Raw genomic sequence first — 18,843 nt, 5'->3', positions numbered from 1 at the left:
AGTAGTGACAGGTTTGGGTAGGAGGGGCCCAAGACAGCAACTCACCCAATAAAAAAACCTACAGTCCCAGTTTGGAGGTAACCTCACTTGCAGAACACCAAAGGAAGAATCGCAAGTGTAGGCCAGATCAGATTGATCACCTGAACCACTCTCTGTGAACAAGAACTCCCGTTCACGCTGAAGCCGCAGAGCGCCCAAGTGGGACTGAAGGGGACTTGTTCCTATCGCTGCTGAGACCAACCCTAAAGCCATAACTAAAGAATGAAAGTATATCTGGGGATTTGGTTTCTCGGAATTCTAGGATTGTAAGTATACCATGAGAAATAACCTTTACTTGTAATTGTAGTTGTTTTTGTAATACTAATTCTTATAGCATTGTTTGGGAAGGATTTCTTAAAGCTAAGCAGGGTTATATGTGTAGCAAGGAATTTTAAAATAAAATTGTGTTGTATGAATTAAGTGTGCAGTCATTGTGAAATCGTGCAATCAACCCAATACTCCCCCATCCAGGCGCATCAAACAAATCAGTAAATTGTGTGAGATCTTTCTCTATTCCATAACCCACTAGAGACACTCTTGACAGCACCATGGGTGTAACTGGTTTAATTTAGAGATAATTAAAAATAAGAAATTTACTGAAAATCTACTGCCAGTAGATGAAGAATTAAATGCAGAAAAATGTATAAAGAATTCTAAAAAATTCAGGACTAATATCTGTTAAAACAGGGGTGGCCAACCTGTGCTATATGTGCCACAAGTGGCATGGGCAGCCTCTGTGTGTGGTATGGGGTAGATTAGGGAAGAAACAAGTAGCACAGTAGCACATAGGGCAGGAAGCATAAAACAGAGCAGCAGATCAGGCATGGAGCAGGGAGCAAAAGGCAGGGCAGCTTATCGGGCAGGGGAAGGGAATCTGACACTGGCACTTTGGAATGGTGTGGGGCTAATTTCTGGTATGCCTACCAAAAAGTTTGGGCCTCCACTGCTTTAGAAAATGGGACTTTCAAATTAGTCATTAAAAAAAAAAAATACAATGCAGTCTTGACTGAGAACATCTCATTGCATTCCCATAAATTGGTTCTGAATACAACTATATAAAACGAAAGCAAAACTGATTGCTCTTCTCATCAGCATTTATATTTCCCAAAATGCTACTTTAAAACTTCCACTGAATCAGAGATCTCTGAACTACAAGAGAACAGTGACAGGAAAATGACTAGTGATTCTTAACAGGCCATTACATTACATGGCACAGAGATCAAAGAGCAGCGTAGGAGAGAAATGGAAGAAAAAGATAAAACATATATACACAAGCTAGCTTTATTTTCCATGATAACAAATTCACCACACTTAAGAGGAAGAGATTACTACATACTCAGTTCCTTTGCCTTTTAAACTAGTTAGCAAGTAAAACTAATGTTCATACTAAGTTAAGGAGCTTGTTTTATAACTTATTATCATTTATAAAATAAACACAAAAAAAATCAGTCATTTTGATAAGAGGCCAGAAATAAAGAAGTTTAAACAATATTTTAAAGTTGCTTCTGTGGAAAAAAACATAACAAACAGAAGAAATTACAGTGATTTGCTTTTTAATTGTTTGAAGTAAGGAATGTAAATGTAAAACACCAAGTCTGTGTGGGCTGTGTGTGGTAAAGTGTGTTTTGGTTTCATGTTCCTATACATCTTGTTTGTGCTGTATATTGTGCCTCCTCTAGGACTGAGAGAGAATCACCTCCCGTCCCCATCATTGTGTCCAGACCATTGCCTTAAAATTCCTTCCAAGGGACCTGTGGAACCAGTTTGGTGACTGGCCACTTCACCAGGAGTGCTGACCACCTTGGAATTGATTGGTCTGCATTAGCAGTGTTCAAAGGATGCTGCTTTTGATTGGGATGATGTCACTAAAGTTATTTAAAGTTCAGGTCACTTAGGCTGGGGTCTCTTTTTATTCTGCTTTCAGGTTTCAGCAACCCCAGGAGAACTGGGAGCCAGGAAACGTGCTCCCCATTGCGGGTGGTCTCAAAATGTTACACTTCTGCTGAGCACCTGTTGGCAGCAACAAGGGTTAGCTCAGTTTTGGAATTACTAAATACATTTCACCTTGGATTGAGCCCCCACCCAGACTACCTGGGAAACACTAAATGGAGTACTAGGGTGTCCAATAAAACCAACAACCCTTTCCTAGCAAGCAGTGTAGACACAAAATCAAAATTGATTACCAAAAAAAAAAGTAAACACCAACTATAGTTTATAGCATTTACAAAATATAAAACAAGGTCTACAGGTGGCACTCTTGGGAAAGCTTTACCATACCCAGGCAGCCTGGGATTTGAGGCTCCCCAATGGGTAGATATGGGGGCCTGAACCCCTATACCTGCCCTTCAGCAGTGGGCTGGAGGGGGGGGGGGGCACACTGGAGTCTCATGAGCAGCTCCATGGGTTTACTGTGCTGCAGGGAGCTGCTAGAGAGTGTAGATCCTTCTGCATTGCAAGGGCCCCTCATTGCTCCCTGGGAAGCTGTTGCACTGATCTCCACATCCATGTCATAGCTTTTGTCAGCATATTGCACGCTAAAGTTTCTAGTCCTAATCCCAGCTCTGCTGCAGCAGGAAACTGCAAGAGAACGCAAAGAAAAGCCAGCCAAACAGCAAAAAAGCTTGAACTCCAACCAGTGCCAACCATGCTGCTTGGTCAGGACACAGAGCTACAAAAGCAGCATGTGCTAGTATTTACCAAAATGTAAATCTGGTTCCAGGAGTAGTATGACCCCACTCTTTTATCATCTCATCATGCTTCCTTCAAAATAACCCACAAAGGAAAAGAACATATATGCACACATTTAAAGTAAAGAGCTAAAGTTCTGAGGAAAAGAGCTTTTCAGTAACAAATGTGCTGAACAAAATCAATGAGGCCAAATGCTTTTCAGTGTTCCTAGCCACTCAATCCCTCTGGCAGGGAGACCTAGTTGGAATTTATTACTGGTGTAGGGAAGACAGTATTTCCAGGGTCTACTTGGGTAAATAAATAGTAGATGCCTCTAGTTTTAAAAAATGATCTAGTGACAAATGGTAGACTAGGATTATGAATCAAAATCTACTGGGATTGACTAGATTTAGATGGATTACAAGCCATAAAGAACATAGCCCCCAACAATAACTCCGCTTCTGTTTCCATCACACTCTTACTTTGTCCTTATACATGACTTATCTCCAGTAACAGATTACCTAAATCCTTTTCTCACCAAGGCAACAGGCCCTGCAATGGACCCAGATGCCAGCTTTGCCTCCTCATCAACAGGAGCCACATCATTATTGGACCAAACAAGGGGGATTATAACATCTGGGATTCATGCACCTGTTCTTCTACCAATGTCATCATGTGGTTACAGTGCCCCTGTGCTGTCTGTATTAGACAAATGAGGCAAACTCTCTGTGAAACAATGAAAGAGTACCCATTTGACATCAGTCCAAAAAAGGACAAAGCCTTTAATCTTCCTGGACTTTCTATTGCTAACTTCAGAATACCTGTTCTTATACAGTGAAACTTTAAAAGTTGACTCGATCATAAACTTGCAGAACAAGAAATCATTCACAGATTGGATTGTGTTAAGTATGGTCTAAACAAGGACTATGGATTAACCCATTACCTACAGCGGATTGTATAACCCTATGGTTTTACTGCTTCATGTACACTTTTGCCTCTCAGCAGTGCTCCCTATTTTCTCCCTCCTCTTTGCATTTAAATGAGAGCTTTCTATTTAGAACCCTGCTTCCTTCTGGCATCTGAAAAAACTTCTTTACAAAACTTTGTGCCTCTGGGAATTGGTTAGTCTATAAGGTGCCACTCTGACCTGCCTTGTGGTTGACTAGATACAGTGGGACACCCTAGCTCAGGGGTGGCCAATGGGTTCCGTGAGTACCAAAATTTGACAGCCTGTGTGTGTGGCACACAGCAGATTGGGGAGGGGACAAGCAGAATGGTGACAGATGGGGCAAGGAACAAAAAACAGAGGAGCACATCAGGCAGGGAACACAGGGCAGGCAGCAGAAAGCAGCAGCAAGTTGGGAAGGGAAAGGGAATGGGGTGGGTCTTGGAGAGGAAGCATATCTAATTTGTGGCCCCCATGGATGATATGGAGATAAGTCAATGTTATGGAGTATCTGGGCAAATGCATAATTTCTGCTCTTCCCTCGCTACTGGGTAGGTTTGGAAGGATGTTTAGCAGAGAGGGTGGGATGACTATGGATGAAGTATTGGTTGCAAGGCTGTGAGCATGTGATGAAGTCTAGGGCTAAGTGAAGATCATGGGAACAAAGGTGCAGTGGTGTGGTCAGTGCCTTTCGTGGGCTATGCGTGTTTTACAGGGGTAGTGGAGAGGTCGACTTCTCATGCATGGTGAACTTCAGCAGTGTTTACAAACACGAGCTGTCCCTCACACTCAGGGAAGTGCTGAGTTAGGGGGTGATTCACCGAGGTTACTGTATTTGTTTGCACCTGGTTGGGGGCAAAGGGGTCTCAGGCATGCAGCAGAGGTTTAGCTCCCCATGGACTGCGTGTTTGTGTGTGTGTGTGGGGGGGATCCCTAGGGTCCCCCATCTGTGCTTTCAGGAAGGGGCACTAAGTCTGGCTCCCTGGGGCTAGAGGCCCTGCCAGAGGGGGACCCTTTATGTAAAGTTAAGATGACTGTTTGTATGGGATGGTTTGGATAGGAACGATCCATTGTCAGGCAGCGGGTTGCACTAGTTACTAGATAAGCTCTGGAGCCCCCTTCCAGCCTCACTTCCCTATGACTATGCCCACGCCCGGGCTCCACGCATGCGCGGTGCTCTAAGCCTGAGCACTCGCTCACAGGACGCCAGGCACATGGGAGCCGGGAGGGGGAAGCGGGGGGAAAACCAGGGCCCGCTTGCACGTACTCAGTGCTCTCTCTATCCCACCTCTTCACTTCCGCTTGAGGGACCGGAGGGGGGAAAGGGAAGTGACGAAATACGGGTGACGGTGAGCCCAAATTCCCTACGGCGGAGCGCGCATGCGCGCCGTTTGCCATCGAGGCCACGCAGCTGCTGTGGTGGCGGCGGCTGCCCCGGGCGAGGGGGGGTGGGGCACCTGCGCAGAGCTGACTCCGCCTCCGGGCTCCGCGGGGGCGGGGCTGGAAGTGACGCAGCGGGGTGGGGCGCGAGGCGCCGATGGCGGCGGTTCGGTGTTGACGTCCGCGCAGGTGAGGTTCCGCGCTGCCCTGGTCCTCGGCGGTTTCCCTTCTCCGCCCCCCCGTCAGCCCAGCGGGCCCGGGGGCGGGGGGACAGGTGGTAGCCACTGGGCGCGGGGGTTGGGGTCACCGCCTCACGGGCGTTGGGAGGGGGCGTCCTTAGGCGCTTCCTGCCTAACGGGGCGGGGGCGGGGAGCCGCCGCCGCTCCGGCTCGTGGTGGCGCCGGCCTGACCGGCTGCTTCGGTGACATTGACCGCGCCGTGACCGCCCCGCCCCCCTGGAGCCGCCGGCGGTGGCAGTGACGCTGCGGGCGCCGCAATGCCCGTGCCACCCCCCCCCCCCGACCCAGAAGCCACGAGCTCTGTGTCGCTATCATACAAAACCCTGTGGGAACCGATTTGTTGTTTCAGAGCTTCCTTGTCAGACCTTTTAGCAGGTCTGGCTTATCTCTAGCTGCCTGCTGCTAGGTACAGGGGTGTGGGGGGGCTGCACAGTTGAGTACTTCTGAAGCTGGCAGGAACCACACAAGTTCCTGCCAGTCTGGGTGCTGAGGTGGGGGGGGCTCAACCTAAGCTGTCTCTTCCTTCCCAGTGTCTTTAGCACTGTCCCAGAGCCTTCCTTTCTGTTCAGTTTGATGTTTGTGCAAGTCCCTATTCATTTGTGTCCAGTGAAGTTTTGGTTGCACCTTAGGCTGGGAGGATTATTGTAAGGCTATAAACAGACAGCTCTTAATGCTCTGCTGATTGGTCCAGGGTATCAGTGCTATCAAAACGATGCTGACAGGTGCAGCTTAAATGGTAATTTATTCTTTATTCTAAGTTAAAGTGGTAATTTAGGTACTTCAGAGGTACTTGATGTCCAACAGTGGGCTTGTCCCTCTGTAGGGCCTGTCGTTCCGTCTAAGATGCAACACTCACGTTGGAATCAAGCTGGTTATCTGTTTTAGCCTCTTCAGTTCCAGGTTTTATTTAATGCTTGTGTTGGTGAAAGCACAAAACTGCTGCTTGTTTCACGCCTAATCTACCAAAAGAACTTGCCCTTGTTTTTTAGCACTTACTTGTGTTAATACTAAATTAGATGGTAAGAAGCTTAAGATACTTGGGAGCTGAGGGCTAGAAATCCTTGCATGGCTTGACAAAACAATGTCTGTTAATCCACTTGTGCATGTTTGGGGAAAAACAAGCTATCTTTTTTTGCCTGGTTTTAAGAATGAATTCCAGCAAGCTGGCAGGAATGTTCTAGGAGGTGATTCTAAGTCTTTGTACTTTAGTGGGGATGAGACTGGGTCCTCTTGGATGGTATTTCCTTTGATTGTGGGGCTATAGATTTTGAAACTATGGATGAGTAATGTTTGTTTTTTTTTAAATTTTATTCTAGGCGTGTGCCAGGGTGGGTTTGATTTAAGTCACTGGTCAGAAAGCCTCAATTTAATCATAGTTTTCTACAAAATGTGCATTCTTGTTGCTGATATCCTTTATTTGTTTGACTTCTTGAAACTTTGCACATTTAGGGAGAGGTAAGGGCTTGACTCTGTGTACACATACTTGCAGAGACAAGAGGGCTGATGGGTAGATACTCAGGTCTGTTATCTCTCATCTCCTTATAGTGCTGTTAACAAGGATGTTATCTCTGGAGATAGGCAGGCCTGGTTCTTTGGGTAGATGCAATATCTTTTATTAGACCAATTGAGTAGTTGGAAAAAAGTTTGTAGCATTTGTATAATTTGGCAATTTGTGTAACAAGTTCTTTGCAAGCTTTCCGTTGCAATCACCCTTCTTCAGGCACAGGGAGATTCCAGAATCTCTTGTTTAGCTGAGATAAGGAGAGAGCTGTTTGATACACCCTGTTTAGATGCATGTTAGTAAGCACTGTTTGATGTTAATAATCTCTTAAATGAAACTAATACTTTTACCAGGGTAAATAAAATATAATTATACTGTTTCAGCTACACCAAGGACTACACCTTCCTGTCTGCTTTCTCTGCCATGACATAGTGAGGACATCAGCCCTACTAGTCTCCCTTCCAGATACAGAAGAGCAACAACCAGAAGGAGTTTTATGGTGAGAAGATTATGGGAATCTCTCATCTATTTTGCATTCTTTTCTTACATATCTAGCATAATCTAATGTCAAGTGTGTGTTTGAGCCCTCTTATTTTCTTCTTTTTTCCACATAGGGTGATGGTCTTTTCCTTTCTTACTGCCCAAATGACCATATTTTGTTGCCTGATGGTGTCTAAGTTCCAAAAATGCCACATGCAGGCTGGCATTCTATTTTGGGCATATGTGGCTATTCATATGTGTAGGGCTGCACATGCAGAACCAGAGTGCCAACCTCTGAGTAGGTGGCACTTGTGCCTGGCATTCAGAAATAGATGCTAAGGATGGCATTCCAATTCTTTTCTGGATTCAGAGGCGCCTGTCTGGAACACTTGTCCGAGTGGCTCTTTCTGTATGGGTCTCTCTCTTTCATTTGCGTTTCATTTGGTATGCAAGATTAAATTATAATTTCAGTTCCAGAAATGGTCACTCTGGGTGTAGGCTTGTTTTGAAGTGGTCTCTGTGCTATCTGTAGATGATGTTCTGTGATTGAAGGAATTCATTTTTAGGGTTTACCTTAAGAAATTAAGTTATACCTCTTTCCACTAAGCTAATGTTTAACTTCTTTTAGGAAAAGTATTCTTCTAATAAATCGCTTTTCAAATAATAACTTTGTTATGTTACAGATCAGTCATGTCATCCTTTCAAGAAGCCCCATCTTCAAATAATACTTTGCAGACTTCCAACTTTGCACATGTAATCTTTCAAAATGTGGCAAAGAGTTATCTTCCTAATGCACACCTTGAATGCCATTATACTCTGACACAATATATCCATCCTCACCAGAAAGATTGGGTTGGTATTTTCAAGGTAAGCAATTGGTACTCTTTCTCCCCTCTCTGCCCCCCTCCAATATGTTATGTTGTATATTTTTGATTACATGCAAGAGGTTTTCTAGCAGTTTTTAAAGTAACTGTTCGCTGGTCCTGGTCCAGATTGTGTATTGTAACTGATTTCTGCTGTGACTTATTTCATTAGCTCAATGGGTGGGTGTTTATGCAGTGGAACTAACCTGCTGATTCAGGGTTTCCAACCCTGCTGACTCAAGTGGGTGCCAGTATGAGGTTGTGTGATTTTTTTTTTTTTTTTTTTAAATTCCTGGTTTGTGTTATTAAAAACAATCCATAGGGAATTATGCACAAGCATAAAACTACACCAGCAAGTTGTTACTAATGTTGTAAAGTCCGGCACTCAAATTTAGGAAAATCCTGCTTAACAGCTCCAAGGTGTGTTTTGATACAGTTGTTAATTGATCACATACAGGTCTTCCTACAAGACTTCTGCCTTGTTCTGTGCACAGGATGGATGGGGATTACATAGTGGGCAGATGCTCAATATTTTGTTTAATTCTCATTGATCATGTGTAACACATGCTTTATTTATTTATTTATTACTGCATGCTATTCAAACCTTGCCCAGAATCCAGAATTAATTTTCTATGATGCCTATCTCTTGTTTTATCTAAGTGCTTCATAAACATGAGTGGTTTTATTTTTATAACCCCTCCCAGAGGTAAGGATGCTGATTATCCCTGGAGAGCTGAAGCAGAGAGAGATTCAAGTAAAAACTGTATTTTAAGTCTGTGCGCTGAAGTTGACAGTTTTCCAGCTTGCTAGCATAAATAGCACTTCATCTGTTCAAAGCATAGTTCCCATTGTCTTCAGTTGCAGCTGTGAGTGCACAGCAGTTCTACAGATCAGACCCTAGTTGGATATCCAGAAAATGAGGAATATAATTAGGGATGGGTTGTGGAGGACATTGGTTCAGTAATTTGCCTTTTATCATGTTGGACATCTTTATCAAGGGTAGAGATAAAATCCAGTTTTTTAGGGCAGCAGTCACTTACCGGAATTGCAAAGCCACCTTTTCTTTTATGTAAACTATTGCCTCTTTCGTTATGTAACTTTCATCTTCTGCATCAAAAGAAGCAGGGGTTCTACAGACAATAACCACCTTTGCTACTTAACCATGATTCATTTCCATAGCTTATCTGTTCTTTGTGTTGGATGAAGTTTGGGTGCTGTGGAAAAATATGTAATCATGTAACTAAAATGTCAATAAGTATGCCCAATGGGCTGAATTAAGTTTGCACAGAAAATGCAAATGAATATTGCAAATATCCATTTGCGTTTTTAGAGTTCTTTTAGCATTTTTGCATATCTTATTAGAAAACTAGGAGGGGTAGTTTATTTCATATTCCCCTTCAAAAATATATTGTCTCCTTTTGTTTTTTAAACGTAGCTAAAATTATGAATACACTTTTTATATTAGTATCTATCTTAGAAGAAATTTTCTGTGCACCTGCATAATTGATGACAGCGAGGACATAGGAGAGCGTTGGCTTTTGTATCTTTCCTTTTTGCCAATAGGTCCATATCAAAGGTAGCAGTAGAAGGAAATATGGAGCTTAGAGTTTGGAGTTAGTTTCCTTATAGCTGATTCACCTGCAGGGTTCCTTCTGTCTCTCTCAGACCTCTGGCAGATGTTCATTTAATGACGTGATGTCATTTCATTCCTGATCCCAACAGTCACGCTTTTTGCCTTACCAAACATTTATGGCAGGATGCATGGGATTGGGATCAGATCCCAGCTGCACCCTTTCTATTTGTCAGTGCAAGCGGAGCCCAGGATCATCGTTCTAGGCATTACCTGCACTGGTAAGTTCAAAGCTGGTGTTTCATGGCTCTGCAAGGGCCACGTGGGAAGCTGATCAGGTCCTCCTACATGTCAAGTTCAGAACTGATGAGCTTCCCCTGTGTGGCACTTCTCTGCATGTACAGTTGCAAGTGCATGGCTTTGAACTTGCTGTTTGGGGAAGTAGCTCACTGACTGATTGTTGGAATGGGTATAGGACAGCCTGGGTCTTCAACTGAGCCATTGTTGCACTCCTCCTGATGTTGATAGCTAATTGACAGTACGGTGTGTTGGGATGGTATTTGGGAGCATAGGTGCTTCACTTTCAGTTCAGGGCAATAGGCAAACCAGCCATGAAGATGTTCTATGTTATAGGTGGAACATCTTTGTGGCTTCTTTCTCATTTTATCACACCATTAATTGCTTAAATGTGTGTCAGGGTTACTACTTGTGGCACCATAAACACAGTAATAATACCACAAAGGTAACATCTGCCAGATCCCTTAGATGACTGTCTTTTGGGTGTCCTATTTTCTGTTCTGGTTGACAGTGTCTTTGTATCTGTGTGTTGGGGGAGAGAGAAGGAGAAATAGTTGTAAAATATTCCTTGTGTGCTTATACATGGGCAGGCACTCTTTCTCTCATATACATGTTTACATACATGTATGTCATACATATGTATATGGATTTTTCTACACTAGAAACCTTTTATTTAGCTGTCTTGTCCAAAATGACTTCCTCTTCACCCCTGCCATCCCAAGTATGAATGTAGTTACATTGCTGTGAATGTGCTCGTATCAGTATTGTTTATTTAGGAGGTGAAAAATCATACTAGTGTAATCTTTACCATATCTTTTATAAGAGTATAACTGCATCCACTCTAAGGCTTATACTGCTATGTCTGTAGTAATGAAAATATCATGATTATATCAGTAGTTAGAGGTACTGTGAGAATTTCTGTTGTAGAACGGGCATTAAGCTGGCAATTTAACAAAGTGGTGTAGCCTCTGTTGATCTTTATTCTTTTTAATATAGTTGGCTTTCTTTTTAGGAATGGAGGAGAAGTTGGGTGTTCCTTCACATTAGGATAATTATTCAAATGAGAAGTTTGCTTGTCCTTTTTAAAAGCTTCTGATTTCATGCTGGATTACTGTAATAATTAGGAAACTGACTGGAAGGAGGGAGACTAAGAATGAAATGTCTGCTTTGTGTGATTCAAGTCAGGGCTTGAACCTCTGTCTCATTGCTTGGGTGCCTATCCCAACCAGTGGGCTGTTGACTGTTCTCAAGCATATAATCTCTGTCTCCAACTAGAAATTTCAGTTTTTTTAAATTGATGTGCTCATTCTCATTAACAGTCCTGACTTCAGTGAATCAACCAAATGAGTCAAAATTTTCTAATATAGAGTTTTCTAGATATTTTCTGTCAGAGGTGCTCAATGCTAGGTATAAATAAGCCATTAAATCTTGACATTTTATCTCCAGATTAGTTAATAATTTAAGCTTTTAGGTCAGTCAAATTACTTTATTTTTCCTATAGATAGGTACAGTAGATTCCCAATATACCCACTGGATATATGGGAGTAATATTTCAGTGTTGTAGCCAATGGACCGTGCAGAAGTATTTTCTTTTTTGATAAAGCGGAGAGGACTGTCTTCTTACTGTCCAAGCTTATTAAATTACTTTAAAGCATCTATGTAGTTGGAAAAAGTACCTGAGTTTATTCAGTTGAGTGCAACTGAGTAAATCCAGTCCTTGAAGTAAAATACATATAAGTTTGAAGAATGGAGGTTCCAGTAGGAACCCTCAAAAGGATGCAATTTTTATAAATTTCAATTTTTTTTTAAATTTTAGTAAAAGTTGCAAGAAATTTTGCAGTAACGACCATTTGAATACACTTGAGAGAATACTTGATGTATATTATTTTAAAATGATAACAAGGGGCTAGTACACACAAAGCAACAAGAAGGCGAAGTAGTGGATAGTGGGTATATATTGTTAATTCAGTGAATTTTAATTCTGTAAAATTTATGCATTTTGAATATAAATAATGATGTTTTAAAAAACTTCTAACAAGTAACATAACATATTCCATATCTGAAGCAATTTAAATGCTAACTTCAACTGTTTGTATCTTGTATTTAGGAAGCTATTAGTATATACGTTCTGGTGTTTCTGTCAAAACACTGTTTTGTGTTTAAAAAAAAAAAAATCCCGGTTCCCCCTTACCCACCCTCCCCCAAGCATTGCATATTTCCCTTTTAAACATTTTGTGGCCATACAATGATACTGATACAGATCATGTTAAACAGGATGCCTAAAATATCTCGACTACAGCTCTAAATCAAACATTTAACTAGCTTTAAAAAGTCTTATTAGGATAGAACTAACACCTGAGTAGTTAATGATCTTGTTCTGTATTATGGAGTAGTTCATAAATCATAGTTCAAATATCTGTATATAGTTTATTTTGATAATAGTTACAGAAGAAAATAATAACTTGTATGTAAGATGGAAACATTCACATGAATAGAAATAGCAGATAAGTCTACTATTCTAGTATAATTTACATAATGAAGCCAGCTGACACTGTGTGTGTGTGTGTATGTATGTTAAAATATGATAATTGCTTAGAATGAATGCATCCGGGTATGTCTCCTTGCTAAAAAGGAGGCTTACACCCAGTGGAAGGAAGGGGTCATCACCAGGGATGTAGGGGGGTAGTTAGGAAGGCCAAGGCAGAGATGGAACTGGGGCTAGCTTCCCAGATTAAGGACAATAACAAGTCCTTTTTTAAATACGTAGGGGGTAAAAAGAAGGTCCTGGGTAATGTGGGGCCCTTGCAGGACGCGATGGGAAGCTTGGTCGTCACACCAGACGGCAAAGCTAACATGTTTAACGATTTCTTTGCCTCCGTCTTCCTAAGTAGGGACCAGAACAGCCACCTCCCTGCTGGGCCCCCCTCGGGCCCCGGGGGAGGCACACCTGGGCCACGGGTTAGCGAGGATTTAGTTAGGGAGCTTCTGGAGGGGTTGGACGTATTCAAGTCAGCCAGCCCAGATGATCTCCACCCTAGAGTTCTAAAGGAACTGGCCGAGGTCATTGCAAGTCCCCTGGCACAACTTTACGAGCACTCGTGGTGCTCTGGTGAGGTACCAGAGGACTGGAAGAGGGCCAATGTGGTCCCTATCTTCAAAAAAGGCAGGAAGGAGGACCTGGGAAACTATAGGCCGGTTAGTCTCACCTCGATTCTAGGCAAGCTGTTCGAGAAAATTATGCTGGCACACATCCATGAGGGGCCAGCAGGGGACTGCATGCTTAGGGGCAACCAACACGGGTTCATCAGTGGCAGGTCCTGTCAGACGAACCTGGTGGCCTTTTACGATCAGATCACCAGATCATTAGACGCAGGGGTAGCAGTGGATATAATCTTCCTGGACTTCCGGAAGGCTTTTGACACTGTCTCTCACCCTGTTCTCATTAAGAAACTGAGGGGCTGTGGTGTAGACACCCACACAGTCAAATGGATCGCCAACTGGCTGGAGGGCCGCACCCAGAGGGTGGTAGTGGATGGGTCCTTCTCAACCTGAAAGGACGTGGGCAGTGGGGTTCCGCAGTGGGGAACATCTTCATCAGCGATTTGGATGAGGGGGTAAAAAGCACCCTATTCAAATTTGCTGATGACACTAAAATGTGGGGGGACGTGGGCACATTGGAAGGATTCAACAGGCTACAATCAGACCTAGACAGGTTACAAGCAAGGGTGGGTGGACGAGAATAGGATGGGCTTCAACACAGACAAGTGCAAGGTGATGCACCTGGGGAGGAACAACCGGCACCATACCTACAGGGTGGGGAACCCCCTTGTCAGCACAGAGGCGGAAAGGGATCTGGGGGTCATCATTGACTCCAAGATGAACATGGGCAGGCAGTGTGGGGAGGCAGTCAGGAAGACCAACTGCACCTTGGCATGCATCCACAGATGCATCTCGAGCAGGTCCAAAGAGGTGATCCTCCCCCTCTATGCGGCACTGGTCAGGGCACAGCTGGAGTACTGCGTCCAGTTCTGGGCGCCACGCTTCAAGAGGGATGTGGACAGCATGGAGAGGGTCCAGAGGAGGGCCACTTGTATGATCAGGGGACAGCAGGGCAGTCTGCCTATGAGGACAGGCTGCGGGACCTGAACCTGTTCAGCCTCCAAAAGAGAAGGCTGAGGGGGAATCTTGTGGCCTGTTATAAACTAGTCAGGGGGGATCAGCAGGCATTGGGGAAGTCACTGTTTCCCCAAGCACTGCCAGGAGTGACCAGGAATAACAGTCACAAGCTGGTAGAGGGTAGGTTTAGGTTAGATATCAGGAGGCGCTACATCACAGTCAGGGCGGCTAGGGTCTGGAACCAACTTCCAGGAGAAGTGGTGCAGGCTCCTACCCTGGGGGTGTTTAAGAGGAGGTTAGAGGAACATCTTGCTGGCATCATTTGACCCCAGTATTCTTTCCTGCCATTGCAGGGGGTTGGACTAGATGATCTGCTCAGGTCCCTTCCGACCCTAGAAACTATGAAACTATGAAGCAGTATCTCTAGTCAAGAAACTCTGTCATCTTATTGACCTCAGTTGTTGAGTCAAGATGAAACTACTGTGGTCAAAGTATACTATTAAAGATTGCTTTAGGATTGTTTAGTAAATTGATTAAATGCTTTCCTGTTATGGACTTTATGTTGGTGAGTGATAAGAGTTTGAAGAGTATGACATGTGCCTAGTGAAGTTATGAATATCAAGCATTTTAACAACGGAATCATTAAATAACAAGAATGACTTATGCCCTTTGGTTGGGTTGTGATAATGTGGATAAGGAGAAGTAGGCTTGCTGTTTTTAAAGGTAGAAGCACTTTGTGCAGAATTAATTGCCCTCTTAGAGGACAGTTCTGTGTAAGCCAACATGTACTGTTGTATAAGCTTCTCTGGAACCTGAGAGGATGTCATTGCTATTGCAGCTCAGATAGTTGGGGTGGGGGTAACAAGTCTCTCCTTCTCTCTGTATCTGCAAGGATCTACAGAAATATTTTCTTTCCTCCACCCCCCTAACATGAATATAGGCGTCTATAGGGATAACAAGGAACTGATCCCTAGTACTTTATGGTACATCTTTTTTGCATCCAAATAAAATTAACATATATTGCATCTTGCTGTGTTTTAAATGCATTCACTTGTGCTTTGCTGCCTTAGTCATTTATAAAATATTTACTTAGCACAGTGAACATTTTCTTTACTACCTTTAGGTTGTCTTCATTTTAAGGCCTGCCTTTATTTATTATTTTTTACATTCTCTTTAGGTTACTCTCCCTAAAGGTAACTTTTATTCCATTTTTTCTAAAGTGATCCTAGAAACAACAGTGGCTTGTTTTTTCTGCTTTCAAGCCGCATGCTTGCTTACCCTGAAATTCAGTATGCTCCTTGTAAAGTTAGTGTACCAGGTAATGGGTTTCTTAGGTTGGATACCTCCTGTTGTATCCCATCCCCTCCCTCCTCTTCCAGAAGTGCAAGATTTTTCTTTGGCAGAAGCCACCAGCCACATCTTTCTCTGAACACTTGGCATTCCAATTACAGCTTTTGTGCCCAAAATGATCTCAGTTGTTCAGCGTTTACCCTGCAACTCTGCTCCCCAAATGCCTGGCACCCCATAACCTTTTAGGGGAGCAAAATTTAAAATGGTATTTGGGGAAGAATTAGACCCACTAGGCAGTTATAGGCATTAGATGCACATTTAAACTATAATACTGAACATGCAGTGAAGTTAGACAACATTTCAAACTTGTTGCTTTCATCATCAACTCTGGGACGTGAAGTACTTACTGAATATCTCTTTGCCCAGCTACTGTCTTTGTAAACTGGGGAGAGAGGATTACAAGAACAATGAAGTCATCCTGACACAGACTGCCTCTGTCAAAGTCTGTGTGTGTCCACAATACAAAACAAAAGATCATCTGAAACAAAGCAAAATATTCAGCAAGTGATCTGACTGCTCTCAAAGTGAAATAAACTACATGCAGATTCTTGAAAGAAGGGGAGGAGGAACTGAGAGAGTAGTGGGACAAAGCACTGGGGCAGGGATTTGGGACTGGTGAGAAGATTATGGTGGGGAATGGGATGAGTGGGAAGGAAGAGGGTGGGTTGGTTCAGGTCGGGGAAGAAAGTAGAGATTAAAGAGAGAGAGGTGACGGTGAGGCAGGATGAATGGGGGAAGTGGTATTATGGAGTAGTGCCACTTGTGCTGCTAGTGATATTGGCACAGCCAGTTGTCTGCTACAGCAGTGGCTATTTTTTGCATCTCCTTCTCCGCTGGTTATGTTGTTGGTGAAGGTATTAGGATGGGTGTGCAATTCAGCTTCCTATTTTACTTCCATGTGTGTCTGTATATGTGTGCTTGAGTTTAGTTGGGAGACTCCCTTGGGGAAGGCTGGCCTCTCCTGCTTCCTGTTCAGAGTTTGATCCCGCTTTGGGTATTTCAGAGCCCCCCCCCCCCCCCCGCCAGTTAAAGTAGGATAAGCGGGGGACCCTCTCTTTCCCTGCCCCTTTTCTGGGAGCTGCTTTCTGTGTGTCCATGTAGGTGTATATCATTCTCCCTGCTCCTTTAGGTGAGTTGGGCTAAGTATAGCTGTCAAAAAGCCCAAGGCTGAATTGATTCCATCTTCACAGGTTAGTTTAAGTTACATAGATTGAACCAGTAAGCAAGTGAACAGACATTCACTCTTAACTCTGGAAATGCAGCCACACGCCTGCAGTGGCTCAGTCCAGAAGCTAGGGGGCGCCAGAGGAGCTAAGCCTTGCTTAGCTGGAACAGACAGCTTGGGCCAAGGCTAGCCTACCCACCATGTGAGGGGGGGGATTGCAGGGGAGATGCAAAGCATCCTGGGATATTGTGGGACTGTGAGCTAACTCGAATCTGGAGGAGATCTGGGATAGAAGTTCAGTAAACCAATTTAACCTAATGCAGTTAAGTCTCGTACTACGTCCATCCATTTATCTTAACCCAGTTTCAGACATTTTGAAAGTGGTTTATGTACGCTAAGTTTCTGTTGTGTTACAGATTTGAACTATTTTTTGATCAACTTTACTGGTTACTGTGTAATTTCTGTCCCTCACCTTGGAGCGCGTAAGGCTTTCCTGATCAAGCTGATTTTTGCCCCTTTTCTGGTTCTGAGCTAGCAAGTGGTAGGGGCTTACTGTTGTGGGGAAGCAGGGAGACAATCGGAGACATCCTTTTGTGAATTGGGGCCAAGTAACTCTATGCTGTATGTGGGCTTTCTGTTCCTGTCATGTCTGAGATATGGCTTCTGGCCTTTTGTGGGTGTCCAAACTACTCTATGCTATCTGAATAAGCTAGTGTTTGGCAAAGCCCTGCCTCTCTCTGTGGGGACCTAAAAGGAGAAATGCTGGGAGCATGCACCAAATGCTTGATACTGAGGTTGGGGTAAAGACTTGAGAATAGGTGCTTGATGCATATCACAAACACTGGTTTTGAGAGAGGGGGGTCCTGAGAATATTCACTGAGTGAGAAGAGCAGTATATACCTTTCAGAGCTATTGTTGCACCTGGTATTCATCTACTTTAGGTATACTTACTCAGCTAGAATATCACACTGAAATGGGTGGGATGGTTTACATCTGTAGTTTATAAGAGCTGAATGTGGGTTATAGTCATGTATTTAAACATTTAGAATTTGCAGTCACTAACAAGGCCAGTCAAGAGAAATTGCATATGTGATCTTTTTATCACAAAGTCATAAAATAAACATTTATGTTTGTTGACTGCATATAGGTCAAAACCATATATAAAATCAGGTATCTTTTAGAAATATTAATGACTATGAGAATTGAGTACCTATAGCAGTACAATTCATTTAATCTATGATATGAGCCCTGTACAGATACTCAGTGTGTGCCAAGAGAAAATCCTTTTTCCTGGTACAAAAAGAGAGCTGTACAGATGTTCAGGAGGCATTTTGCAGAAGAGAACTGACTTTTGATCAAAAAGTTATACCAGTTACCTATGACGATGATTTTTTTCTCCTTTTCTCCTGATTCAACTCGAATACCTGTGTACTGTTTTTGTGGGAAGAGATGGAGCCAGTAGCTAAGGTTCTCTGTTCTCCCTCCCTCCCTCCCTCCGGGGACTCTGCCCCCTGTCCTGCTAATCAGCTGGTTGACAAGAGGAGGTAGGGCCCCAGTTTGGTGCACTCCTTCCATTCAACCAAGAGGAGTGCAGTGGAAATCAGGTGCAGGGTTGCAAGCCTCCCAGAGTCCTGGGATTGTTACAGCCTTAGGAGAATTTACCTCCAGACACATCCCCCCCCCCCGACTTGGGCAGCTTTGCCAGTTGTGGGAAAATTCTCCCACTCCTCACATGCCCTCCCACTCCTTTTATATCTCCTGATGGAACTAGTAGCAGCAAGTGGAAAGGATGGACTGTCAAGTAATGGGCTTCAGAGGGTAGTGGATGGCCAAGGGAGCAGCCCTCTACTTCCCTCTGGCTGGAAATGAATGTCTGTACCTGGCCATGGTTTCCCAAGTCATTCCTAAGTTATTAGCATTTTTCCCCTGGCATTCCATCACATCTTTATATCAGTCCTGCCAAGTGTCGTCCTGTATAGAGTTTCTTGTGCTTTTATCTGTTCTGTGATGCCCTCAGGATTGTCAGATGTTGCTATTTGGCATCAGTACAATAGATCAAGCTGTGTCTAAGTGGACCTATCCAAATAGATGCTTGACCACAATTTTTATTGTTACTTTACTAGCACAGAACTTCAAAGATATGTGAAGTTGTCAAATTCATGTCAGTGCCACAAGTCAACGTATCTATTTTTGTCTCACAGATCTGTATATTGCGTACAAAGGACTGTTG

General features: G+C 43.5%; 1 protein-coding gene across 2 annotated transcripts in view; it reads left to right on the top strand.

The window, feature by feature from the left end:
- Window positions 1-5,064: 5,064 nt before the first annotated feature.
- Window positions 5,065-18,843, top strand: part of TAX1BP1 (Tax1 binding protein 1) — a 93,533-nt gene continuing 79,754 nt past the window's right edge. For both annotated transcript variants that reach the window (XM_090046668.1, XM_090046667.1), the window contains exons 1-3: window positions 5,065-5,221; window positions 7,156-7,271; window positions 7,936-8,119. In XM_090046668.1, the coding sequence (XP_089902794.1) occupies window positions 7,943-8,119 (177 nt within the window). In that variant the 5' untranslated portion in view covers window positions 5,065-5,221; window positions 7,156-7,271; window positions 7,936-7,942. The remainder of the gene's footprint in view (window positions 5,222-7,155; window positions 7,272-7,935; window positions 8,120-18,843) is intronic.

The sequence above is a fragment of the Crocodylus siamensis genome, chromosome 5, assembly GCF_052110815.1.
Source record: "Crocodylus siamensis isolate JL-2025a chromosome 5, ASM5211081v1, whole genome shotgun sequence".
Lineage (NCBI taxonomy): Eukaryota > Metazoa > Chordata > Crocodylia > Crocodylidae > Crocodylus > Crocodylus siamensis.
Note: the sequence above shows the minus strand (reverse complement) of the source record. Positions and strands in the feature narration are given on the sequence as shown.